General features: G+C 47.4%; 8 protein-coding genes and 1 non-coding gene across 9 annotated transcripts; 4 read left to right on the top strand and 5 right to left on the bottom strand.

Annotated features, from left to right (window-relative positions):
• Positions 1-1,139: 1,139 nt before the first annotated feature.
• On the top strand, positions 1,140-1,547 carry AO090010000151 (uncharacterized protein; the record flags this gene model as incomplete). Its single annotated transcript, XM_001827136.1, has 1 exon — positions 1,140-1,547. The coding sequence occupies one exon, from the start codon at positions 1,140-1,142 to the stop codon at positions 1,545-1,547; it is 408 nt and encodes a 135-aa protein (XP_001827188.1).
• Positions 1,548-2,348: 801 nt separating this feature from the next.
• AO090010000150 (uncharacterized protein) lies at positions 2,349-3,305 on the bottom strand (the record flags this gene model as incomplete). The annotated part of the gene is made up of 1 exon (XM_001827135.1): positions 2,349-3,305. One exon carries the CDS (start codon positions 3,303-3,305, stop codon positions 2,349-2,351), a length of 957 nt encoding a protein of 318 aa, XP_001827187.1.
• Positions 3,306-4,717: 1,412 nt separating this feature from the next.
• Positions 4,718-5,860, top strand: AO090010000147 (transcription factor domain-containing protein; the record flags this gene model as incomplete). The annotated part of the gene is made up of 1 exon (XM_001827134.3): positions 4,718-5,860. One exon carries the CDS (start codon positions 4,718-4,720, stop codon positions 5,858-5,860), a length of 1,143 nt encoding a protein of 380 aa, XP_001827186.3.
• A 4,552-nt stretch (positions 5,861-10,412) lies between these two features.
• On the bottom strand, positions 10,413-10,486 carry AO090010t00003. The gene has a single exon. It is a non-coding gene; the product is annotated as a tRNA-Asn (tRNA).
• A 1,712-nt stretch (positions 10,487-12,198) lies between these two features.
• Positions 12,199-13,650, top strand: AO090010000145 (uncharacterized protein; the record flags this gene model as incomplete). Its single annotated transcript, XM_001827133.1, has 1 exon — positions 12,199-13,650. One exon carries the CDS (start codon positions 12,199-12,201, stop codon positions 13,648-13,650), a length of 1,452 nt encoding a protein of 483 aa, XP_001827185.1.
• A 1,392-nt stretch (positions 13,651-15,042) lies between these two features.
• AO090010000144 (glycosyltransferase family 25 protein) lies at positions 15,043-16,340 on the top strand (the record flags this gene model as incomplete). The annotated part of the gene is made up of 5 exons (XM_023233791.1): positions 15,043-15,065; positions 15,120-15,210; positions 15,277-15,414; positions 15,467-15,543; positions 15,608-16,340. The coding sequence occupies 5 exons, from the start codon at positions 15,043-15,045 to the stop codon at positions 16,338-16,340; spliced, it is 1,062 nt and encodes a 353-aa protein (XP_023094057.1).
• A 1,275-nt stretch (positions 16,341-17,615) lies between these two features.
• On the bottom strand, positions 17,616-18,249 carry AO090010000143 (uncharacterized protein; the record flags this gene model as incomplete). The annotated part of the gene is made up of 2 exons (XM_023233792.1): positions 17,616-18,133; positions 18,216-18,249. The coding sequence occupies 2 exons, from the start codon at positions 18,247-18,249 to the stop codon at positions 17,616-17,618; spliced, it is 552 nt and encodes a 183-aa protein (XP_023094056.1).
• Positions 18,250-19,630: 1,381 nt separating this feature from the next.
• Positions 19,631-22,608, bottom strand: AO090010000142 (MDR family MFS transporter; the record flags this gene model as incomplete). The annotated part of the gene is made up of 3 exons (XM_023233793.1): positions 19,631-19,692; positions 20,849-22,370; positions 22,435-22,608. 3 exons carry the CDS (start codon positions 22,606-22,608, stop codon positions 19,631-19,633), a joined length of 1,758 nt encoding a protein of 585 aa, XP_023094055.1.
• A 254-nt stretch (positions 22,609-22,862) lies between these two features.
• On the bottom strand, positions 22,863-25,246 carry AO090010000141 (ankyrin repeat domain-containing protein; the record flags this gene model as incomplete). The annotated part of the gene is made up of 3 exons (XM_023233794.1): positions 22,863-22,883; positions 23,826-24,491; positions 25,238-25,246. The coding sequence occupies 3 exons, from the start codon at positions 25,244-25,246 to the stop codon at positions 22,863-22,865; spliced, it is 696 nt and encodes a 231-aa protein (XP_023094054.1).
• Positions 25,247-26,976: the final 1,730 nt, after the last annotated feature.

Raw genomic sequence — 26,976 nt, forward strand, 5'->3', positions numbered from 1 at the left:
GGACCTCAATGGAATCATTAAAACGATGTATTTCGGTCCTGCTGAGAGCCGAGGCGCTAGTCCTGATCAGGTATGGTAGTGGGCCCAGTTGGTCCCACGTTGATTGGTCCTTGCACGTTGTCCGTGCTGGAGGACTTCAATCTATATGAAGTAGACTGTGTTAATATCATACAGTACTAAAAGGAATAACCCTCTGCCGTTAGTCTAAGTACAGAGCTCCATCAAACAGCCCGACACAAGAGGCCATCCTCACGCTCCACCCATCGCTCACTCCCCACTGCAGTCCTCCCACAAAAGATCTCACGCAGGTCCTTGATCTCCCGGAGCCGGTCATGATTCCCGCCATAAAAGGTTGGTTGTTAATCCGGTTCGTTCCAGGCGTCTTCGTTGAGGTAGGCGCCCGCTAGTTCTTCAGGGGCAGTAAGAGCCTCCAGTTGTACAAACAGCGCGTTGGTCATGAGCTTCTGCCCGTCCACATTTACCTGTCGGTCTGTATAGTTGAATGGCCTGAAAGTCGTCACGTAAGCTTAGGTATATGTGACGAAAAGAATGAAAAGAGAAGAGAAAGAAGGATGAAAGAGGATTATATATTCCAATCACAGCAGACACCGCAGCCTCGTGCCAGGTAGGATTTATGGCAGTACTAGAAGATATCCTGTTCTTTGCCCTGGACACGTTCAGTGAGCACCCAGAAAAAGCATCACTATACTCAAGTATCCCCTATATAGCTAAGATTAACTCACTCGGGTCGGATTGGAGTGTCGATCGGGAGAGGAGGCGCCGCCGAAGCTCGGTTACATTTACTGCGGCTGTCGGGACTGAGTCGTAATACGTTGGAAAAGTGTTGATGGAGTAATCTGGCTAGTCAGATATCCTCTTTTCTTTCAACCTTGAGCTCATTAGAGAAAAAGACAAAGCTTACCATACATCATGTTATACCTTCGTTGTAGCAGCCATGTAAAGGCCCGGTAGGACTCTGGTTCTTCTTTTCTACCACTACGAAATGTTATAGGTCCCGCGATAAATACAGACAAATCTGACGCAAGAGTACTAGGAAGAGCAAGCCACAGCGTAGTGCCACCGCCTGGTGAGTTAACTCCTCTTGCTCTCCGTTAACCCCTGCAAGCAGCCCCTGCACCATGGGGCCACTTGCTCGCTACGCTGTTAATGTAGCGTCAACCACAGACGTGCAGAAGGTCCTCTATCTCACGGATAAACAAAATATTCGCCTTGCTATCCGGAACACAGGCTATGATTTTATGGGTAAATCCCCTGGGCCTGCCGCTGTTGCTTTCTGGACACATCACCTCAAATTAGTCCAATCCATGCCCGGATATATCCGTTATAGCGGGCCCACAATGCGCATTGGTGCAGGAATACAGGGCTCCAAAGCTCAAAACGCCGCCCACAAATCAGGCTTTGTTATTGTGACTGGTCATTATCCAGACATCCGAATAGCAGGCGGCTACACTCAGGGCGGAGGCCATGGGCCGCTGGGATCGCGATATCGACGTCAGTTGACAAACTCTTGGAGTGGGAGGTTGTGACGGCCACGGGGGAGGTTCTGATTGCATCACCCACGCAGAACGTCGATCTGTACTGGGCTCTGAGTGGCGGTGGTGGAGGGACTTTCACTGTTGTCCTCATTCGGAGGAGAAAACAACATCGGCGATTCTCTCGTTTGTATCCGTAACCGCGGACGATTGCTTCTGGGAAGTGGTTCGAGCGTTTCTCGTTGATTACACTTCCCCTACTGGATGCCTGCCATCGGAGGGGGCTGCGTGGTAATTGGTTGCTGGGATGAACCAATGGAAGAGTAGGTCTGAGCATCCTTGGCTGCTGTAGGGTGTGAAAGAGGTGTTGCTATGACAGACGCTTCCAATGGAATCTATAGCAATCAGGCTTCCAGATAGAGAGATATTAAGAGCCTTGCACACCTCAGGCGAGGGTCAGCATGGGTCATCTGGATAACAGGGCTCAGTCTATCCATAACGGGCGATGTAATAGCCGCAACAGTGGAACCTTGGGTGGAGTGAACCATGAGCTATGATACGAGAATATAAAGCTGTCTAAAGATGCTTTTGTATTAGTAGCATATTGGATAGTATCAGCATACTACCGACATGATCAGCCGTTTTCAGAAAGTCCCTCCGTATTACAGGAATGGATAGATTATTTAAGACGTGCAATGTCCTAGGGTATTAATCGGACGTCGTTATGTACAGATTTGGTGAGTAGTAGGAACAACACAGGAAGACTAAGTCTCATCAACACATATGAGAAAGGGGGAAAAAGGTGGGGAGGTGGCCTTGGAGTGACTAGAGCTGACCTTCCACGATTGATGAAATTCAGGTCTGTACTGATGCAGACCCCTTCCGTTCCCTCAACTGAGATTGGTCACTGTCTTTATCCGGCTGTAATGCCCGACAGCTATAGTCGCCAGGCCGCGTAGATCCGTCCGGAATATGGAAGCGCCTGTCAAAGCGGGTAAAGGTCAAAAGACTGAGAATCATGATCTCCAACACGAAGTTGAACACGTAGAAGCATGCCTTGGAGTCATACCAGGCCGGGTTGGTTACAGGTCGGGGAGGGGACCAATTGACGCCAGCCTTGAACCCGGCGATGAGAATACATAAGCACGATGAGAGAACGACAATCGCAGTTTTGCTGGTCATCCCGCCTTGCCCAAATGATTCCTCCTGTGGTCTTCTCGGTAGGGTAAATGCGATAAGGACCTGTGCAAGGGGAAGACAGGTAAAGACGAGGAGATAGGTGATAGCTGCCAGTTGAACGTCGCGACATTGAGACCGTGTATGCATATCCAGCGTGTATAAGGATAGCACTGTAGATGTGATTACCATTACCAATGCCCCGAGGATTAAGGAGTAAAGAAGCTTGGAGCCTTGGCGCAGGATTGGGTGCCAGCCGAGGTGAGGCTGCTTGCTGCGGAGAATACGCTGAGCGAGAATAAAGTTGATGATGTACACCAGGAGAACCCCCGCATTGACAAAGATATTAGCGGCAATAGCGAGTCGGACATTGCGTTGTCGATTGGCCCAGGCTATGCGCAGGACAAGGGTGGTGATTCTTGCCATGCAGAACCCGAATAGCATCGCAGACATCACGAATTTGTGCCCCCGTCGTCGGTTTTTCTGGAAGATGGTCATGTTTGTAGCGGCGAATGCTATATACAAGACGAGGAAGACCGCGCATATTGGAATGTCGGGTACTATGGTCGGAAGACCTCCCATCCCCGCGGTGGTAGATGCATATGGTCCGCCGCGAATTTGCAAGGACGAAGACATTTTTGGAAGGGCTGTTCTCGAGAGACTGGTGGCAGATGGTAGTGAGATATCATTGCATTTCAAAGTCGTTGTAGCGAAAGGGGACATTTGCGCTACTAGTAGTACCATATAAAGTGCTGCCCAATTAGGATCGCGAGTCGGACGAATTAGGGTTCCGCGGACCAAAATATTTAATTCGTCCGCTCCGACGCGCAACCTCACTTCAATCTATCCACCACCATATAATCTCGCCCACCTGTTCCTGAATCCGACCCATAATTTCGGACATCGGCCTTCAAATGTCTCCGTCCGACATACCTTGCTCCGGCTTACGGAAAGGAACGAGAAGCTGCACCGAATGTAGGTTAATTTTAAACTCTCCAAGACTACATTTCTGATCCTGGAAGACAGGCAGACGACGGAAAGTTCGCTGCATTAGGATTCCTCGAGAAGCGGATACGTGTCAACAATGCGAGGATCGAGGGGTGGTCTGTACTGCACAGGTATCGAAAAGGACGCAATCATCGCAACCATCGCGACTTCCATCACGACTTCGCATAGCTCAGCTCGAATCTCAGGTCGCCCAGTTAACAGCAGTTGTGAACAACATCGAACTTAAGCTCGGTTATAAGCCATCTCAGAACCCTAGCGGTAAAGATGACCGATTCTCGGGCCCCGACGACTCTGAAGGAGAAAGTAGTGGGTCGGATATTCCCATGGCTGAAAAACCATCCCACCTGCAATCGCTATTTCAGAACGACTGGTTGAGCGCTGATCCATGCCAACATGAACGTCAGATGGAGCAACGCATAGATAAAATATTTGCGCAATTGTCAACCGATGTGCGACCGAAACTGCAAAACATGATTCCACCAAAGGATGAAGTTGCGGATATTGCGGGATCCGCTTACGATTGGTTGACCGTTCTTCATGCACTGTTTCCACAACCACTGATGCTGAACTCTCCACAAGAACTGCTAAAGAGCTTCGAATCAATGTGTCGTCCCAATGTAGACGTTATCATGCTAGCTTCTTGGCTCCTGACACTTGCACTTACCGCACAGCAAATCCATCCAGGACGGGAAGGTTCCGACGTATATATGAGAAAGTGTCAGAGAAGGTTTGAATTTTTGCCAATCGGTTATACACATAGTGGACGATACTCTGCTCTGCCATGACCGATTGGTGGGGACTATTCAAGGGCTTGGGATGGCTATACATTTCATTAGACTGTGAGCATTACCCCTATAGGAGAAGAAACAAGAAAGGGGGAACAAGTGCATTTTGTGCTCTCTCCTTATCTCCGTGACATCTCTTGATTTCGATTACTTTCTATGTTTTAGTATGTTCTAACAGGCAAAAGTCAAGTAGGACAAGGGAATTTTCAAAAGGCCTGGATCAAATTACGCCACATTATCGCGATAGCAGAATTGATGGGCTTACCCAAAGTATTCCATGCAGTGTGCTTCAATCAATCCACCTGCACCGATGACACGTCACTTCACAAAGTGCAGTTATGGCAAGCAATCTGTAATATAGAACGGCTGATTGGCATGATCCTAAATCTTCCCCCAGGGACAGCACGGTATCAACTTACAGCTGCTGCTCCACTTAATGCCGATGGCAGCATCCACCTCACAACTTATCTCACCAGACTTTTGGATATTTCTATCAAGGTTTATGATTTGGAAGAATTCAGTGCTACACATGAATCCAGTATGAAAAGGCAGATGGCCGCTCTGGAGATGGCACAGGCCCTCGGAGAACTCGCGGGCCAGGCACCAGATACATGGTGGGCAGGCGATGAGCGAGACCACATAACACCAGAGGATATCGTACAATTTCTACATTGCTGTGTCCTCATGAGAGTCTATCTACCATTTGCGCTGAAGCAGAACCTCCGAGATGAGCTCGTGTATGCTCGGCTACCGTGCATGAATGCTTGTGAAGCAGTGGCACGCCGGTATCTAGTACTGAGAAGAAAGCTTCCCGCAGGCTTGTTCATGTCTCGAGTTTTAGATCTACAGGCCCTTACAGCAGCGTCCGTACTCCTCCTCCTTTCCCATCATGTCCGCTCAACAGACCGTCATAGTTTCCGTGTCGATATAAGCCACCTCCACGGAGTAGTCTCGGACATCATCACTTTAATCGGCGAAAGGGCGAGAGACCCGACGAATTCAGACCTCGCAGTAGAGGCATATAATACTCTTCGTGCTCTGGACCAACTCCTTCGTCAAGACGACCACACTGGCGAGGTTGAAAGATTAACAGTTACAGTGCCGTTACTGGGGAAGATACATGTTCGACGTAACGCCCGCTCAGCTCCGCAACCCAGGGTAGCCAACCAGCCGTCGTCTCAGCTAGAGTCAAATATGGGTATTCAGACGTGGATTTCTGCATCACATCCACTAGAGGGTCAATCCAGCCTCGGCACGAACATACCCGTAAACGAGGCCGATCCAAGTCCCGACGAATGGCGACTGACTGACCTTTCCTGGTCAGTTGAAGGCAGCCTTGATAACCTACTCGAGGATGCTTTCTTGAGCGAAAGTATTGGGCAGTACGTAGACATTTAAATTACTTACCCACATTATGCCGGTGATATCTCTTTTGTTCGTGTGTCTGCTGTTCGGTATATGGTGTGAAAGTGACCATATTCAAAGGTAGACACTAGCTTACCCATATCACTATTTCTCTATTCGCTATAGTCATCCAATACGCCGTACATATCCCAAATTCCCCTATTGCTGCTTCACAGTCGCCATGGTATTGACAGCATCCAGTAGGCTATATGCAATAGGCAACCACAAATGCTGATGCCGAAAGCCCGGGCTCAAAAAAAAAAAAAAAAAAAAAAAAAAAAAAAAAAAAAAAAAAAAAAGAGAGAGAGAGAAATGAAAACGATTAGGCATTCATAAAATTCAAGACTATTCCCAATAAATCTCGGCAAACACCCATGTAGGAATAAACCGTATACTGGGTCTCTATCAGAGCCTTTTGGCTATTGGGGGAAAATAACTCAACAAAGCAAAGAGAACAGTAAGAAGTACAAGACTGTCGTTTCCATAAAACACACAGGCTCGCTCGCCACCTTTACCCTATTGCCAAGTAGCTACTAACGTAGCAACCTTGCGGGCGATAATGATATCTAGATGGGCCCTTACTTCGACGCCCGACAGCGCCGCTTTTCTTTGTCACCACTGAGCGTAAAAGGTTAATTAGTGATAGTCCAGCGCATTGAATCACTGGGCCGGAATTGTTGACCACCGGCCAGGTATGAAACTCCTAAATATGGAACGGAGATGGAAACAAATCTTCTTTCTCGCGCTTTTCCTATACATGGATGCATGTATAAAATCATGGCACGGTGCTTCACCATTGTCTGCTTTCTATTCAGACTCTATATACGGAGTATACTAGACCCATTATTTATCCCCAATCAAAATCAATAACCTTAAATTGACTTTATCCATCATCCAGAGCCGAATAGAGTTTTGTACGACACCTTTTCCTTCTAAATTCATCTCATCCTTGATGTTTTTAGAAATCTTTGCCCAACGCCCGGGGCTAACATAAAAAAGAAATCGCACCTCATGTATTCTGCATAATAACCGAACTCAATGAACTCAATGAGGAGAGGACAAACTAGTCTAACCCCTCTTTAATCGAATTGATCAAGTGACAAGCCAGAATATGTGGTAGACCGATATATATATTCTGATGTCCTATTCGCATTTTTGCTCTTCCTCAAGCATTTTCATTTTTTCTTTCTTTTTCTTTTTTGGTCCTCTTCTTTCTCTCCTCCTTCCCTCTTTTTTCATTGCCTCAATCTCACCAATATGTACCAAGCATGGATTATTATCATAAAATATCTATCAGTGTTGGTGGCTAGCCAAGGGATACCAATGAATGCTGAAGAAAGGGTGCTGCACGCATCGTGCAGTGACTTGGCAATGGATCTATATGAGGATCTTGCTGAAATGAGGTTCAATTGGCCACAAAGACCTACACAACCCTCACACATATTGACGAGCACCTGCCTGACAAATGCCAAGGGCGTTCCTCCCGAAGCTGGGACGCAACTCGTTACAGACCTAGATGTGAATCTATGCCTTGGCTGGGATCAAGCCAAGGAGAGCCTCATTGCACAGTCGAACGGACACGGACTGAGCGCTGGAGGGTGCAGGTCATGCATATACGATGATAAGCGTCCATCACGCAAGGGTGTTGTGTCGTGTTGGTGCACGAACGTAGCAGAGAGCTCAAAAGTCTCGACAGGACCTGGGAATTTCAAGGCTGCTAGGAAAACCTTTCACTTGCGTAAGTCCCCGCAATTGACTAAAAACAGACCGTGCCCTAACTCAATATCTCCACAGTCCCCCTGCTGCGAACTGCGGATGGGTACGTGTATTGTTATAACCATCGATCAAAGCGTCCCTATGCGTAACTTTGAACACCACCAGGCAGCCGACTGCAAATCCTGGTTTTGTGTCAAAGATTTCCATGTATCCCACCTTTTCATCCCATACACGCTCTAAGATAACGGAACGGACGCTCGAACAGCCTCTGACCAGCGAACTTGCCCGAAACGTTAAGATATTCTATCTTTTTGAGATAGCCGCTGCTGTACTATTTTCTCGATTATTGCATATGATTTCAAGCATTTTCCAGATAAAATATCTAGACCGTTGTGCTTCAGAAATGCCTAATGATGTTCAGATAGCGAGCATTTCAGAGGGGAAGAACTTGCTCGAAAAATATTGATAGACTTCTGCTTTTTTGGGCGCCCTATATAGAGCTTGTAACAGGAGTCCTTACTATTTGTGATACTAGTTTCTCATGATAATTTAACGAAGCCCCACCCCGGGCTTCATGGGGCAAAATTTCCATCCAATTTAAAACTTGTACAAACATCATATCATTTCCCTTCGCTTTCACAATAGCTTTCCTACATCCACGACATTCTTAGATCAGTATGAAAATGAGCATTGTATCAAAAGCCATCTAAATATAGAATGACAGCAGTAAACGAGAAATGTGAAGGATAACAGCAAAAAGTAGATGATACAGACAAGATCGTAACATGTGACGCACGATGCCTAACAGAGACTTGAGGCTCATTAAGTCGATACTATTCTTGTATCTGTTATAGTACATGATATGAGAACGGTGGAGTTTAACAAACTACGGGCGCCAATACCATACATATCCTTCACAGGATCGCTAGTAGGAACCCTTTTGAGAAAGGGCAACCAACAGCGGCTAAGCATATCAAAGGCTTTAAGACAGTACATTATGTTGCTAGGCTTCTTCTCTTTAAAATTCAGTACGCGGTTATTCTCTTGTATGAATCCTAGGCGACCATGCTCGAATTTCAGTCAATCAAGCATTCTGCCCTCTCGTGTTCCCTTGCTGAGAACCACCAGCAGAGCCATTCGGACTTCCTGGCGGAGAGCCACTTCCACCTCCGGCGACATTCGGACTTCCTGGTGGAGAGCCACTTCCGACGCTAATCGGGCTTCCTGGCGAAGAACTACTTGCATATGGATTCGGGCTGCCTGGTTGAGAACCAGTTCCTTGGCACATTGCCTCCGCCTCCAGACGTCCGGAAGAGGGTTTGGTTTTGTCGGTTTCAGTGGATATAAGGATATAACAGTCGTCTCCTTGGTATCGGCACTACTAGGGTTAGTCTGAATCTACCAAGATGATTTTCAGGCGTTTTCGTACCCCAGTGGCAGTCCGGCATTCGACATCCCATTGATTTTGTCCTGTTTTTTGATTCAGGTCCGACGCGACGCAGGAGTGTCTCGGCCCTCCTTTCAGATTTTTAATCTTACATTTCTTTATACAGGTCAGTCTCACTATTGGTTATTTTCTTGTAGCTGGGTTGACTCACACCTGGATGCTGCATTTTTTTCTTGGTGAGTTGTTGATACTGTTCAATCTTTTGGGGTGGGCCCATGGCTTGTACCGCTGGCTCTACGGGCTTGCCTGCCTGGAGTTGTTGTCCACCTTGGGGTTGAGAGCCTGCCTGAGGTTGTAATCCTCCTTGGACTTGGGGGCTCCCTTGAACTGGCTGGCCGCCGGACTGGGGAGCTGCACCCGCAAGGTTGGCGGAAAGGAAGGCCAAAATAAACGCAGAGACAATAGCGCTCTTCATCTTGAAACGATATTGAGTAGGTGAGGTGAAAAGAACAGAGAAGTCGGGAGAAGTGGGCTGCGGTTCTATCTAGCCATCTGGTAGGACAGTCGGCTATTACTTATAAACGAATAAGTGTTTCTTAGTTGAAAAAAGAAGCCCTGGCCTACAAAGAAGCACAACACGTTGGAGTATTAAAGTTTCCTAGAAATCGTACTAGGCGCGCTAGGCTTTTGCGATAGGTTCATCTCCTTTGTGGCTTCTTTGTCATGTAGTGTTTCGTCAGGGCTATATATAGTATGTATCGGTACAATTAGCTGAGTATGAACCATCATGACCAGGGGAATGGGGATGGGAGATGGGCAAAGGGGTCTGGAACTAACCGGGATGCTATACTATGCTTGCCCGGCCCGAAGTTTGAGGCCCGTCGTTGTAGTCCTTATCATCTTACGAGCTTTGTCTGTTACGGGTCAGCTCCACCAGGCTTGACTTCTTCATTGTAGTATTGCTACTCTCTAGCCCACCTTATGCTTGCAAGTGTATTAGGAGATCCACGCTCTGTCGGCTAATATTCTATCTCGATCTACCGGTATTGAGGAAAATTGGCATTCCTTCTCTGACCAGTCCCCAATGACATCGCGCATAACGAGCATGGATTTGCCGCAGAGTACATTTAAATGTAAACGAAAAAGCTTGCGTGAATGATCACCCGCACTCCAATCTATTATGAACTGGTAGCAAGGAATCTGCCAAGAAATCGACGCCCGATATCTGACGATGCGATACAACAAGGGAGGTGGTACGGCAGAGCTCGTGGAAAAGCTTGGCTACGACGTGGACAGGCGGAATACATATCACACTACGGAGTAGAGCAGCCAGTATATGAACCAGCCTATTCCAAGGTTAACCATGGAAAGGCCTTTGAAATTATTCGAGGACTAGCTGCGGGAAGAATAAGGGGGATAAAAACATGGAGGCAAAAAGAGAAACGTCCCAGGTGAGGATCGAACTCACAACCTCCTGATTAACAGTCAGACGCGCTAACCAATTGCGCCACCGAGACGAGTTGTTGAGAAAAGCTGCGGGACTTTCTATTATAAGCCAAAGTAAATTTTGCATATAGTTCGTACACTGGATGACAGCTTGTCCGCTTCCCGAAGATTGTATCTGCACAAATTGCTATCCAACAAATTATTAGACACGGTGTCCACAAGAGAAGGAATCGATCCCATAGAGAAAGAGTACATTTAAATTCTATCTCTAAATCTAATCTTGGCAGAGCAACATGAATTATTGCTTCGATATTTTATCACGTGGCATTGAATAGGAGCGAAAGCGCCGTGTCATGAAAATATATAGATAATCTAGATGACCTATTTGAGTTCTTGCACGCCGAATTTCAAAAGGAATTTTCCTCACCCATGATGCTGTAACATTCAACGTTTATTAGTTAAAGAGAAAATAGAAAGGATAGCTATCGAACTGGATTTATCGGAGTGATAGGCCTTATGTAGGCGGTCTCAGACAGGACGGAGGGATTGCAGAGTCGGGGTCATGGAAGTTGTACGGCGGACTAAATCGGCTACCGGGTCAAAATATTACTTATTACTTCCTACTAGGATATATTTCTTTCTGAGTAGAGTAATCCTGATTATCCAAATTCATTCAACATATTCAAGCTCTCTACACTGGGGTCCGTCTGGATAAGCAAGAAGCAAAATTACTCTGTAGGTCTGAGAGATGGTTGCAACTAAAACCCAGATTATAGGATCAATGCGTTGGATACGGCTATCATAGTAGCTGCATTTGGAAGTTATATCTATTCCCCATACTTTCCCGGCGCCAGCTGCAAGGGCCATCAATTGATTTTACGTCCTGGGAGAAAATATACTGCAATCAAGTGATGCAGTAGGTACGGAGGTAGAACTGACAAAACCTCAAGACAAGGGTAAAGACGCATTATGTTCTGAAGCCAGCATATCTCCATTACCGCGCAATTCCGTGTGATGAATGGCGTTACACCTCATAGAACAGGGAGCGGATGGTCTATTACGAGTGGTAAGCTCAGTGCAGAAGTATTAGTAGCTGGTTATCTTCACTGTAAGCCATTATGATGTCTCTCCCTCTCAGTAGCGATATCACTCTGCTCTTACAACAAGAAAAGCCCTTATCAGAGGTCTTGAACAGGACAGCAATAATAGGGGATGAAGCTGTGGAGATGTATACGTTGCGGGTAGAATCTTAAGGTTTTGCGTCATGTATATTAAAGGCCTCAAAATGAATCGAACATATACCTAAACTTGATCTGCACTCAGCTCTAGCTTCAGTACTTCTATGGAGTATGTACGGAGTACGGAGTACGCAAGATGTCTTTTACGTTTACCCTGAGCCCTAGTCAAGTACTCTGGAGGAGCTTGGTGGAGTTTCCCACGCTGGAAGTATCAATAGGCCCTAGCATGGTTACATTGACCCCTGGGACCCACCACCCAATTAACCAATGATCACGGTATGGATATGGACTAAAATTACGATCCCCGCAGTCAATATGTAACACGCCATCTTATCTAGCGCAATCGCAATATGTCCAGCCCATTTGCTAACCTGCTAGGGCTCTCTTGGCAGAACTGGGAAAGAGGTCCCTCCGCAGCCTCCCACAAGGGCCCCAATTTTTGACAGTCTGGCCGGAAATCATAGCCTGGGGAATTTTGTTGAAGAATTGCCATGGGTCTTACTCTTCACATTCTGTTCTGATACTCATAGCATGACCTCGGGACAATGTCATCCCTCTTCTTGCGACGCACGCGCCAGCGACTGAAACCAGTCATCGCTGCCTCGGTTATTCTAGCGACCATCACGGTTTTCCTTCTGTCGAGAACACAACCTCCTCAGCCCCACGTTGAAACCGTCACTTTTCCTTCGTCTTCAGGAACCGGCGTTGTCGCGAATAACGATAGGAACTCCAGCACCTGTTATGTGGATGCGGAACTCCTAAAATCACTCGGATACAATTCTTCCGCGGAATACAGACGGTGGGAAATCGCCGTGCGGCGTTCAAAGAGTCACAATGGTGTTTCCGATACCCTAGATGTCCCCGTTCCAAAGTTCGAAATACTCGACCTAGACACCGACGATGATCGGATCTATCTCCCGGAAACCCAATGCGCCCCAACCGCCACGATCGAAGCCCCCGCGGCAAAAGCACGAGCAGACGCATCGCATATGGTATTCGGTGTTTCGACCTCCCTCGAACGACTGAGCGACTCGCTGGGCCCATTCGCACACTGGGCGGGAGGGACAGGGGCCCGGATCTTCGCAATGGTCGACGTCGTGCCCAAAAAGGAAAAGTTGAAGGTTCTCAACCGGGCTCAGGAACTGGATATTAAGCTTACCATCATCGAGTCGAAGGAAGAATGGCTGGACCGATACTTCCGCTTGACCAAGGTACTCTGGGAGAATCGCGACGCGCATACGCAGTGGGCGGTTATCATCGATGATGATACATTTTTCCCGTCTATGTCAAACCTAGTCGAGAGACTCGCGACCTATGATACTACCAAGCCGTATTACATAGGTGCCCCGACCGAGAACTGGGGACAGATGAATATTTTCTCATTCATGGCGTATGGAGGTGCGGGGATATTCCTTTCGATTCCCTTGCTGCAGCAGATGAATGAGGTCTATGACATATGTTATGCGTTCAAGGATCACGGCGATAAGCGGATCTCCCAGTGTATCTATCAACACACCACAACCAAACTCACCTGGGAGCGAGGGCTCTTCCAGGTTGACTTCGGGGGTGACGTGACTGGCTTCTTTGAATCTGGCCGACCGTTGCCCCTTTCTATACACCATTGGAAGTCCTGGTATGACGTGGACGTGGTTGCTCTCGGTCGGGCAGCCGCCATCTGCGGCGACGACTGTCAGCTTCAACGGTGGCGCATATCGGATAGATGGTATTTTATCAATGGGTTTTCGCTTGTACAGTATTCCTCGCCCATGAACGATATGATCGGTATGGAGCAGACGTGGGATCCCAGTGACTGGGCTCGTGACCAGGGGTACGCATTCAGTTTAGGACCGTTGCGCCCAAAGGATGAAAAGAAGGTGTCCTTCCGGATGAAGAGCGCCGTCCTAGAAGGACAGAGACTCCGGCAGATTTATGTCCATGAGCCAGACTCAGGTAGCCCTCGGATACTGGAGGTTGTTTGGACTGTGGCGGATGAGTAGGGGAGTCTGGTCTTCTTCTGTTGTTCTCTCATGGAGCTTCTTATTGCATACTTAGCTGTAGGTACTGTGTACTTATTGACTGAACCTATATTGGTGGCTATAGGTAAATATTCTCTTAATGATACAGACAACATCGAACTTCATGTTAACTAACCATTGGGTGGTGGGTTTCTCTATGGTTCTCTATAACATGAAGATCATAAGACTTGAGTATCTACGAGGCGTACGGGAAGCAGACAATGACTATCAAGCATATGTCGTACTGGAGCCCTCCGAAGAAACCCTGTTGTTCGCGTCAACAATACCATTGTGTATTTGTCGGTATCGATATTCGGGAGGCAAGGCAGGCTAACCTGGTGGTAGACACCCCCGGACGCAAGGGCAGGACTAGTAAATGTATTGTGATGTTCATTGAATCCTTTTGATCTAAATTGACAAGCATTCGAGTAAATAAGGGTAACAACAGGAGCAATCCATGACAGGCCTTGTTATCATGTATCGATGCGGAAAGGGTTGATGACGAGGTTGTTCAGGGAACAAGTCACAAATATTTCCAGCTAGTGCGATAAGATAAAGGACAGCGAGAAGAGATTAACAATGTAAGGGAAGTTCTGTCCAGAGAATACTCTGGAGCACAGCTAGGTATCTTGTACTATTAGTAGACTCTTGGTTGCTTTTTGTATCAATTACGGAAATACACGTGTTGTTCCATTTCTAATTCATCGGGGTTTCGTGTAAAATTACTGTAATGTGATTGTCCTGGCGGTCGCAACTCACGCGTCTGTCAGGTGATTCGGATGCCTTCTCTAGAAGGGTAATGCAACTCATATGATATCTTACCAACGACCACAGAACAATAAACACTCGCGTCCATCCTATGTTCCTGTAGCCAAGATGGAGCTCCTAAGTACGTGCAGTCCTTTTGTTCGAACATGAACCAACCAAGCACATGACCGCCGGTTAGATTAAGTGGGACGCTCTGGTGGGTGTACGGAGTATGCAGGGATCACGGCAGAACAAACCAATAAACGGTGCATATTCCCTTCGCTCTGCTAGACTGAAGTACCAGTGTGTTGCCGATCGGCGGCTAAGGACCGAAAAAAGACTGACAGACTGTGACAGTGCTGCGAGCCAAGAAACTAAGCGTGGATCGAAATCGAACTTGAGCCCTAGCGTGACCTCCGTACTGATGTCATTGGTCGTTCACCTTTAGTCCATTGCTCACCAGCCCTGCTCGGAGGGAAGCGAATAAGGGACTAGACTCTAGAGCAATTAAAGGGACAATGACCCCATGTTCATTGTTTGCTGTAGCCGCCGGGTTCAGCCCGGTCGCATCCGTTCTGATTTCTCTCTTCCCTTCTCCGAAAACCTGGGGTGGGAGACGTTGGCACAATGCACACCTTCACTAGCCGAAGGTTAACGGCCGCTTTGTTAATCATTGGTACTGTGCTGTGGTTTTCATGCTTTAGAAATGGCGATGGTTCCTGGATTACTTCCCCAACCAGTCCAACCGATCCCGATGCGTTGCTTGACAGCAGAATCAGAAACTCTACCCTAGGGGTACGTCTATATCATCTTCGCGCGTCCTACTAGGCAATACTAACCAATATAATCCTTTAGTTCCAGAAGATTTTCGCAATCGGGTTCAAGGAGCGCACCGATAAGCACGATGCGATCGCGTTGGCGGCATCCTATACCGGGCTGGAAGTAGACTGGTTTGAAGGTGTCCGAGCCGCCAATATCCCTCCGAAAGCATACCCTGCTGTTCGTTCACACCGTACCTGCCCTCCCCTCTACAACCCTGACAAGTGACTAGGTATGGACGGAAGAGAAACACCGCGATAAACCCGCCGAGCTCGGAAGCTGGCGCGCCCATATGAATGCTCTACGACAGTATGTGATCGTTTGGTGAAATGAATAGAGGTTTCGCGCTAACGCAGCCATTGGCTGTCAATAGTATCGTGGAGAACAAGATCAGCAGCGCTGTCCTCATGGAAGACGATTCTGACTGGGACGTGAATATCAAGGCACAGATGGTCGAATTTGCACGGGGCACTAGGGCGCTTCAGGGAACGGAGGGTGTTCCCTTCTCCCCATACGGCGATAACTGGGATATGCTATGGCTAGGACATTGTGGAATAAATTTGCGAGGAGAGCCGAAGTACTATGTGATTCCTAACGATTTAACTGTTACGCCGCGACCCCACCAGAACGAGTTTGTCCGTCCACCGTTGGCAGAGGACCCCAACTTCGAGAGCCATCGTCTTATATTCAATGCGGATAATGCGATCTGCTCGTGGGCGATGGCATTTACCTACGAAGGCGCCTGCAAGGCACTCACTGCGTTATCATATGTCGGGATCGATGAGCCTGTCGATCTGGGTTATAACTTTCTTTGCACCAATATTCTGCACGTTCCCTATAAATGCTTGTCGTCACATCCTAGTATCATGGGCACCTGGGCGCAACGTGGTCCGGCATCGCGAGATTCGGATATTACTGACGGTGACGATACGTGGCATGAAGCAAGCTCTCGGTCCCTCACCTATAGCACTATGCTGAACATTCTACCGCTTGCGAATAATGAGACGACGATATCAGCAACGTGGGAGGATGTCCCAGCCCCGAAAATTGCTATTACGACGTTTAAGATACCCAGTGGTTATTTGTACACCCCCGATGTTGAATGAATGTCCATCATGTTTGTACATTGAATTGCTTTTATTTTTTTTACCTGTCATTTTTAAGTATGTACCAAACTGATATAACTCTCCACAGCAATGATAACAACCTGATAGATTAAATCGAAATTTGTTTTTAGGACGGCACCTGAAGCGCGGAACTTAAACTGCGGACACCCCCTGCGATCTTTGGTTGTCATGAACAAGAGATTATAACCTTAACCACACCACTGGTTAGCAGAGCAGGAAGAGGGATCCTTGACGATCATCGTTCGGATGATTTTCGTTTTGTTCTACGTTTTCTGCCCTTGTCTCTCTAATTCGTCTTTTCCATACTTCACTCTTGTATGAGATTGACCCTTGTGGAGACAAGAAGCACGAAGACCGAGAAGTGACATATCTGGTAGCAAGAAACCGTGAACGTAATCGGCTGCACCGTTGCTGATACTACTTAGGTACATACTCGGTACCAACTCAACATTGAGTCCCCGGTGCGCCAACCCACAATTAGAATAGCGTCCAGGTCCTGTAGAAGTTCTGTTGCGGATGATTGTAAAGGCCCTTCCACTGCTCAGGGAGTGGACCCAAACACTTGATAAGGTAGCGCCAGCTACGAAAAGGCGGGAAACGAAGATAAATTGCTCCGAAGATGACCATGTAACTCAACATATCGCAGGCAAAGCTTGGTTTCATCTTATGAAGAGGATCAGGGAAGCAGAAATCTGTAGGCGGATAGCCTTTTGGGATTATGGGGTTGCCAAGTTTCATGGCTAGACCAAAATTACTGAGATAGAATTCGTCTGTGCGTAGATTCTCAGGGAGCTCAACAGGACGAACAAGTTCTCCCTGCTTCCAGAGATCGACAAGTGGTATGATTTGCCTTGGTGGTCGACCGAGTGCCTCATATTTAGCACTCCTAGATAGATTATGGAGTGGAGCCATTCCCCACATACAGTTCCTCTCATTCAGATCTGTCGAATACTAATTAGAATGCAGACCGACAGGAAAGAGACTGGCAAACAGAGGTTACTTACCACGGTGTACAATCCCAGCTTTGTGTAAATTTCCACGGCCTCTAACAACTGCCGAGCAGCGGACATGCGAGTTGCCATGGGCATGTCTCTCAGGATAACCCAGTTAAGGCATGGACCCATTAGGGGAAACACTAGGACCCTATGATGACCCGTTTCCGGGCAGTAGAAAGGTCGCCAAATATGTCACAAGGTGAGAGGTATCCTACATATTCTGAATGATTTCGTTCTGTATGCAGATTTCGTTGTCTGCCTACTCTCTGGAAGCCATGACTTTGAGAGCTACATCTTTCGTCTCTTGAAAGTCGTGGGCCATCCAGACCGTGGAGCCACCGCCTGAGCCCATTTTATTCCCCACCAAGTATCTCCCATTGAGAACTTCTCCAAGACAAATGGGATGGAAGACATGTGAGGTTTCTTTTATATCGTAATTATACCAGGGCTCGACTACCTCTTCGAGATCAAGTTCCTCATCCTCATTTCTCACAAAGTCACCGAAATCCGCTGTGTCATCACCCTTGGAACACTGGGGTGCTGCCGCCGTTTTGGTCATGGCTGGTATGCCACTCGGGAGATTTTCATTGCCAGCCATCCTGGGTGATAGTGTATTGATGTCGGAGCGGGTGGTAGTGAAGTTATTTAGGAAGGCCGGCGTGTTATGAAAAAGGCCGCACCAACGTTTACGGCCAGTCGGGGAGCGGATAGAGTATAGCGAGAAAAGATTGACAATGAGAGGAAAGTTCGGTCCCGAAGACACATATATACTCCGTGCTGTACCGGTATTAATACTTATTTTGTTATGTTGTGCGTTATTCAAATTGATGACTATGTAAAATTAAGGGGTACAGAGTACTGCGACGCAGTGCCAGAACCAGGAGGATTGTCATTGTAATTGAAGATATCATAACTTGAGGTTTACTGAATCATTAGTATAACGCTCTCTCGATTTATCTCAAAAGGTTCGAACGTATTAGACACACGATATTCTCGCAAGCGATGACTAAAAGGATGTATATTTCACGGATATTTGATTAGCAGGCCGCAGACGTACTCTTACTGCAAATTCGCCACATGCCAAGGCCTGTGACCTTTGGGAGAGCCCTGAGGCGCAGCTGTGAATTGGCTGGGGCACGTATTCCCTTCTTTGGGCGAACTATTTACCGAGTGGAGGGATAGAAGCTCCTCGGGCAGGCTCTACATCAATAGTACAAACTTGTATGCGATCAAGATGCAGACGTTGGCATTTGAGGCATGTCTTCTCTAGGCAGATTCAGGCTCAGCTGACTCAGGTGCCACGGTGAGCGAATGCAGGCTGAAGCCACGACAGATCACGGTTCGTCTACAGTTCATGCATAACAAGGAACTAATAAGTACTTCTTACTCTTGGCGTAAGCCTGAATGCGGAGAACACTGCTATATTGCATTCAAGCAAACGCCCCATCTTCCGGGCATGGCCAGTCGATTTTGGGATTCCGGGGAAGTCCGGTCACATTTTAAAGAGTCATATATCCCTGTTATAGTCTTTTAACTTGGCCTTTCAAGTATAATCAGAATACAAGCGACGTTCATTCTGTCATTTGGTGAAGAGATATCACCGGCTGGCATAATTCAACTACATATAAGATATCGGAGGGATTAGTTTCACAGGAGAGAGATAAAGAGCCAGCAGCAGGTCCTGTGTGCTTGGACCAGAGTCATTAGCATAATATGATGCCTGGTCATATTCCAACGAGGGGTAATATGGATTTAAATCCAGCCTAAGCCGATCGATGTTACCCATTCCGAATCGGATGTCCTGCAGAGTATGACAACCACGCGGGGCTGAGATTAGAGTCTTCCGTTAGCCCTGTGTTCTATGCCATGCCATATGTATGACACAAGCTGTATTATGAGGATATATCTAGCAAGAAGCTGAACTTGCTATTCTAGGACACTCCATGGATCCAACTACTAGACACAAAATCTTCCTTAAGAGCAAGTACAGCATATATGCTCCAAACCATGAACACTCAGCTCGCTTAGCTACGCCACTCAGTTAACCCAGTCTGGTTTAGAATCCAACTAGACTAGGCAGCTGACTGTAGACATCAATTAGCTAGCCACGAAAATGTATACAAGACTTCGGAACCTGGGGCATGGCCTCTGAGAGGCCAGATCAGCCATCAACTTTTGTACTAAGGACTTTCCGAGCCAGGGATTGCTTCGCGCCATGAATAAGAAATGTGCACGATGTTGAGTCACTCTGCATAAGGGATGACGCACTTGAGGTCATCTGGAAGCAAAAACGCAAACACCTACTTCAGCTCCTTCTTCGCCAACTCTCGTCCAGTCTATAAATAAGAGGTCGTTGGCTCTGAATCACTGCTTCCCCAATTCACTCCACTCTCAAATCTCCCCACTTGTTCAAAGAACACCAAAAGCACACCACCAAGGACTACCACATCCTCTGCGAGCTACTACGAAAATGAAGGCCTTCTACGTCCTCAGCCTTCTCGCCCTTGCGGCTTTCGGCCTGGCACAACCAAATGAACTCCCTGCTCCTGACTCGCCAGAGAGGACTCAGGACTGCTGCCACGCAGACAAGAATGGGGTTAGTATCCCGAGCCAAACTACATACCTCACACTAAAAATTGAGACAGCGTTGCGAGGATGGTACTCAGGGAACGCCTTACTGTGGATATAGATGTAAGTGCCCATCTATTCCAATAAGTGTTCATACATTCAACACTAAGCATGGCGTACAGCGTGCAACATCTTCGGATGCAACTGCGATGGCGGCTGCCGTCATAGATAAACGTTCCCAGAGCCCGTAGCTTTTGATGACTGAGGTCATTAATGTCCGTTCGGTCTTCACTGGCGGTGTTGTTTCGCGTGCGGCATATCTATGCCGTGTTGCTTTGTCTTTCGTTTAAGAATGATTATCTTTTCATGGCTTATGTTGCAATTTTCTGACGATTCTTACTACGTTCATTCACGTCTCGTTATGCTGCCGCTCGTTACATTGCTATGTGATATTCATAGTCACATGGGGGTAATATGATTGCTATTCAGTATTCCTCATTATCCATAATTTCCGTTGATTGGCATCGTAAAGGTAGTAGTGACTACAGAGGGTGGAAGGGCATCATATTCGGCCTGACACCTATTGCCCAAGTAACAATTTCATTTGAGTAGCTGATCACTAGGAGATGAATACTTCTGCATTTCCCATAGTTTTAGCCAACAAACATCCCTGTGGTTTAACTTTCTAAAATGGTACTAACATAAACAGTACAGAGAATCAAATGAGCATGTATTTCTGTACTCAGAGTGTCCTAGACATTCATTGGTAAACTTAATATTCGGATGAAAGTCCTAGTGTCAGCCCTCCAAGCTAAATCCTAACCAGCATCAACAAATGGCGCACTGCTTCACCTTGAAAGTCGATATAGCGACTTCTCTCACCCAGCAATAACCACATCTATATTCGATCGTCCTATCACTAACTCGCAGATTCACGCTTCGTCAACTGCTGTATCCCAGTCTTCGTCTCAGTATGCTCCGAGCTCATATGTCGTTGCTTGATAAAAGCACCCGCCACTAACCCAACGGCCGCCACAGACGTATACATAATAAATATATTCCGCAAGCTCCAAGCATAAGCACCCTGCGCTGCGCGACGCTGCGCCGGTTCCTGGATAGACTTGATGATCTCGACATTCGCCGCTGCATGATCACCAGATAAGGCTTCGAGGACAGATCCACTAAGGCCAGCGTCCACCAGCAATGAATGACGAGAGGCCATACCATTTTGGAATATAACACCACCAAGCACGATGGACAAGGATGTCGCCAGATTGCGGAGAAAACTCATAGTCGCCGTAGCGGAGGCGGTATCGGCCTGACTGACCGTATTCTGGATGGCGATGACAGGTGTTTGGAAGAGAAGTGCGGTGCCGATACCGCCGATGATCTCAAACCCAATGATCCTTGCTACCGGGGTGTCGATTCCGAGGTTGATATATAAGCCCGTTCCCAAGGTCATGAGTGCTAACCCGGCCCAGGTGATTTCTCTGTAGCGACCTGTTCGAGAGATCAATATTCCGGATAGAATGTCCACGGCCGCTTCAGTTATCATCATGGGTATTATGAGGATACCGCTGCGGAGTGGTGAGGCTTGCTTCACGCTTTGCAGGTACAGCGGGAGGTAAAATTCAACACCGATAGCGACCATGCTGTGTGCGAAAGCGACGAGGATGATTGCGTTGTTGGACCAGTTGCTGAATATGCTGAGAGGCATCAGCGGGTACTTGGCTAGTCGTTTCTCACTGAACACGAAAAAGCCGATCATTGCTGTTCCGAACACGATCAGGCAGATGATCTTCGGACTGCTCCAGGGGAATATTGCGCCCCCGAAGTCCAGTCCCAAGAGTAATAGTAAAGTCACCGCTAGAATGCAGATTGTGCCCAGCCAGTCAACGGCCACGATACCCTCTCTTAGCTTTGTGCGTGGGTTGTGTACATCCAGGAAAAGCAGCAAGAGTATGAAAGACAGGCCGCAGAGAGGCAGATTTATCCAGAAGCACCACCTCCAAGAAACAAGTTCGGTGAACGCTCCACCGATAAGCGGACCGGCTGATCCTGCAAGTGCCCAGGTGAACCCCATCATACCGAGATATAACGCGCGGGTGCGTATACTGAAGAGGTCCGAGATGACAATGAAGACTAATTGCATAAGACCTCCACCAGCTGCGCCTTGCAGTGCTCGTGCAGCGATTAACATCTCCATGTTCTTACTCAGTGCTGCAATGATGCTCGCAATGGCAAAGAATATTACCGCCCCAAGGAGAACAGGCTTACGGCCCCAGATATCGCTGAACTTGGCCCACATGGGCGCTGTAGCGGCATTGGCTAACAGGTACGCCCCTCCGATCCAGGTATAGCCTGCAGCCGAGTGCAGAGCTGCCGAGATTGTGGGTATAGAAGTTGCGACAATAGTTTGATCGAGTGCCCCTACGAAGAGGACGAGCTAGAGAAACGGATACCCGTTAGCTACCAACGAGATGAAGAGAAAACGAAAATGATTCCAGTACATTGAGCGCGATCATGATAGCGATAATACGCAATTTGGTGCGGATTTTGGGGGCTTCGAATATATCCAGCTGCTCCATGGTCTGGTCATTTGGTGTTTGTGAAGGAACTTCTGGCGCACCAGCCTCGAGGGACTTTGCGTCTTGTTCTACGGCCACTTCCTTACGATCTGTCATTTTTCGAGAAAGGCTGGTCCTTGTAGAACAGAAAGAATATACAGAGAAGTTGGCGATAGTGTACCTTCTGGATGAAGGATGTGATCGCATTTTATATAGAGTAACACCAGCAAGTCTGGAATTGTTGCACCATCGCGCCCTTCCGGTGACATCTACATGGGTAGGCGGGTTAGGTCAACCCGAAACCCATTTCTTAGCGGGTTTTAGGTAAATGGTCTCAACCTGTAAATTAAATATAGATGTAAATATTAAACCTATAGATTCTTAGAAGATATCTATAGATTGATTACCCTTCTTCAGGGCCCACGACGGGCCCTGAATGGCCCCTCGGCCCTAAGCCCATTCTTGTATATAAATTGGTCTTGGCACTCAGAAAGCTGTTTACTAAGCGGGATAAACCATGTTTTTCACCTTCAAGCAGCGGTAAGCCTGATGTTTTTCACTGTTGGGGGCCCAATTGGGGGCCCACAGGCCAACCCAACCAGCCTCACTTCCTCGGGAGGGTCCGGGTTAAGCTTCTCTAATCTAAATCTAATCTAAACCTAATACTAGGGCTGTGGCTGTGGCTCCATTAAGCTTTGCAGCGTAACCACGTACATCAAACGATAGTTCGTCTAACCCATTTCAACCTACCTAACGATGATCATGGATGATACCATAGCTTGCGTTTTGTCGTTCTGCTATAAGAATGATAATTTCAACCAAGTCTTAAGGGGGACTCTGGACTTCGCGGCTGAACCTGTACAGAGCCAAGATCAGCACAATAACCTGCTAATGCCCTAGCTGTGGGTCCGTGGTTGGGAAGCTGTGAAGGCTTTGGCTTAGGCCCTGTGACCTGGAACAGTTAGCGACCCTGGGGCTTCCCAACTTTCCTAGGAGTAAAACTCGCCCATCCCGAGACCATAAAGTTTGTTTTTCGAATACACATTCTTTTGCCTCGCTATAACCTTCTTTTCATATCTCCTGCTGTATCCTGGGTGCTGAGCACTGCAGAAGTGTGCGATTTTCCCGCTATTCCGACCCATCTGCTTGTCAGACTGCCATCGAGCGCTCCCTCTTCAACAGTTATCCTTCGAGTCCGCCTGGACGTCTTGTCGGTCTAGTAGTAGCCTGACCACCGCTTCATGCCCCCCTTCAGTCGCACAGGATAACGGTGTCCGATCCCAGTTAGCCTTTGAATCTACTTTGACATCCTGTCGGTCTAGCAGTAGCCTAACCACTGCTTCATGCCCGCGCCAGGCTGCATATAATAATGGCGTTCGACCTGAGTTGTCCTTCGAGTCCGCCTCAACATCTGGTCGGTCCAGTAGGAGCCTGACCACTGCTTCATATCCGCCTCCAGCTGCAAAGGATAATGGTGTCTGACCCCAGTTAGCCTTTGAATCTGCCTCGACATCTTGTCGGTCCAGCAATAGCCTGACCACCGCTTCATGTCCGCGCCAGGCCGCATATAGCAACGGTGTCCGACCCAGGTTATCCTTTGAATCCGCCTCAACATCTGGTCGGTCCAGCAATAGCCTGACCACCGCTTCGTGTCCACCTCCAGCTGCACAGGATATCGGAGTCAACCCATCATTATCCTTTGAGTCTGCCTCAATATCTTGTCGATCCAGCAATCGCCTGACCACTGCTTTATGACCGCGCCAGGCCGCATATAGCAACGGTGTCCGACCTAAGTTATCCTTCGAGTCCGCCTCAACATCTTGTCGATCTAGTAGTAGACTAACCACCTCTTCATATCCACCTTCAGCCGCATAGGATAACGGTGTTCGACCTAAGTTATCCTTCGAGTCGGTCTCGATATCTGGTCGGTCCAACAGTAGCCTGACCACCACTTCATATCCTTCAGCTGCATAGGATAACGGCGTCCGACCACAGTTATCCTTCGGATCTAGCCTGATACCGTCGTTTGCGAGCAGTAGCTCCATCAATTCGCCCTCCCTCGCGAGGAGATGTAGGATCGTCCTCCCTCTTTCGTCCTGAAGCGTGGTATGTTGAAAAGTTAGAACCCGTGCTAGCCCAGGAGCCGCACATAAGAGAGACAAAAGGTCAGCAGGCATTAGATATTCGGCGGAAAGCAGGATAAGTTCGATAGGGAGCTGGGCTCCTACCCTAGACACTCTCATTATGTCGTCTTTCGCGGAGATGCGGAAACAACACGTCCAACTAGTCCTTAGCTCCGAAAAAATTGACTAGCTGAATTCCGGCGACCTAGGGAGTAGGATAGAGGGTGCTTCTGGATGGTGGTTGGAGATAAAGTTAAGTATGAGTTTTCCCAACGCCGACAAAGCGTTGCAACAACCTATTTTCCCCCCCACCAAAAACCACTATCATCACCACGTGTCTGGTGGCTTGGCTTCCCACAGGAACCGAAGCCTTTCTGCCTAAGGCATAAATACCCGTGCTCTTGTACATTAGTAATCAAACATAAACAAATGCAACAAAGTGCCGCATCACCCAAGAAAAGAAGAAAAGTGGAAAATTTCCTGACTCGAAGCGTAAGGTGGCTTAGCTTTGCCAAGGGTCTTGGAAAAACTTCTAGAACAGCAAAGCAATGCTCCTACCCCACAAGACTCCCTGCTTCAAGTGACAGGTGGGACTATGAGTGGATGAGAAGAGTCAAGCTCACCGCTGGCATCATGACCTACTTTGAATGTCTTCTGAAGTTATTCACGACTTACTACATGTCATACATAGTATCATTTGTTGTTCCACGTGGAAAAGGCCATTTATATCGCTGTATAACCCGGCAGGCCTAGCAGTCATGACAGTCAAATGAACTATTTACCGACACGAGTGAGACGCGACTACTATCACTAAGATATCTGACTACCTCTCACTGAGGCTTCGCCAAAGACCAGATTAAACATAACAAGCAAGTGACTCATGTTCTCAGCGCCTGATAATTCCGTTTCTGATTTTCTCCACTCAAGCTACTCATAGCGCGTTGGCCAAATTGGAAACAATCCCCGTTCCGTCCCTGGAGTTGGGGCCCACCCTGATCACCTGATCCTACATACCCCACTTTATCTTATCAATCTTCCCATCTTTCCTCCATCTTGTTTTACTTTACAAGAACTGAGCAGGCAATTTGAGGCGGGCATGTGTCCAATACTTGTTTTACGTGTTCCATTGTATTTCTTTTGGAATCCTTATTCCTTGCGCTCCCTATATTGAGATCATGGCTTGATGGTGAGCGGCGGTTATCTAAGGACATGTTTGCTATGATTGAATATACATTTTTGCTAAGTTCAACCTTACATAAAAGCCAACATTGATAATATGTCGAAGCTTGCACCTCATTATGCTGAAATGAAACCAACAAAGCTCATTTGTTTTGGTAACTCACGATTAAATGATAAATGGGGTAATTTACTGTCGTTGTCGTGCTATCGCTGGAAGGTGGCTTGACCGTAAGCTGCCAACGATGCTCTTGAAGTAATAGTCTAGTTCAGTCTGTAGGAAAGCTGCGGTCTTGCGCACAATAGAAAAAGTACAGTGACTGTAACGTGTCACAGATGCCATTGGCTGATATACTAACGGACGCACTGTAGCACACGAAGGTATACAATACTCGCGAGGTGAAGATACAACTGTAGTTAATATGAAGCCACTCAATCCACTGAACTCTATTAATAAATTGGCCGCGATTTGCTTAATGAATACTTCTCCAGTACCTCGATAGCCAGGAACACAAAAAAGGATAACAATATATCAATCCCTCCCGTTGAAGCTAAAGCATCTCGAACATTCCATGTCTAAGAACTCTGGCCAAAGTCGCTGGGATCACATGATGTAGGATCGTCGGGGATACAACGCTTGATGTTCGTTGGAAGAGCAGCTGCATAAGAGCCGAACAATGTGAGGGCGACACAGAAAGACTGAATGTTGGCCATGTCGACGGTAGAAAGGATATTCTACGGCAAAACCAAGGCAGGAATAGACTGGGCGCAACGTAAACACGAGTATCGAGTGTGGATCAGTTTGCAGCTTAGTTTTCTAAGTGTGCGTCGGTGGCATGTATTTATAGTATTCATGGTCAGGAAATTCGGAAGACAGAGCGCCGACTCTAGATATTGACCCTGGGTCTTAATGACAAAATGAGAATTAGTGACTGCAATTGACAGCAAGGAATGTCCTTGTTCTATGATGATAGGCTCGTTGTTCGGCCAAACTCCGGGTTAAAAAACGGTAGATTAGATGGCTCTAGACATGATCATTGGTGCACCAGGTGGGGCGATCTGCAGGTCCGAAACTGGCATGCGGTTGAGTCTGTTGAATGCAGAAAAGATCACCTTAGAGAGTACCCAAAGTAGATAATTTACCGTTGAGTGATTATCAGATAATCATAATCAACAATGGGTTCAG

This window comes from Aspergillus oryzae, chromosome 8 (genome assembly GCF_000184455.2).
Source record: "Aspergillus oryzae RIB40 DNA, chromosome 8".
In the NCBI taxonomy this organism is placed as follows: Eukaryota; Fungi; Ascomycota; class Eurotiomycetes; order Eurotiales; family Aspergillaceae; genus Aspergillus; species Aspergillus oryzae.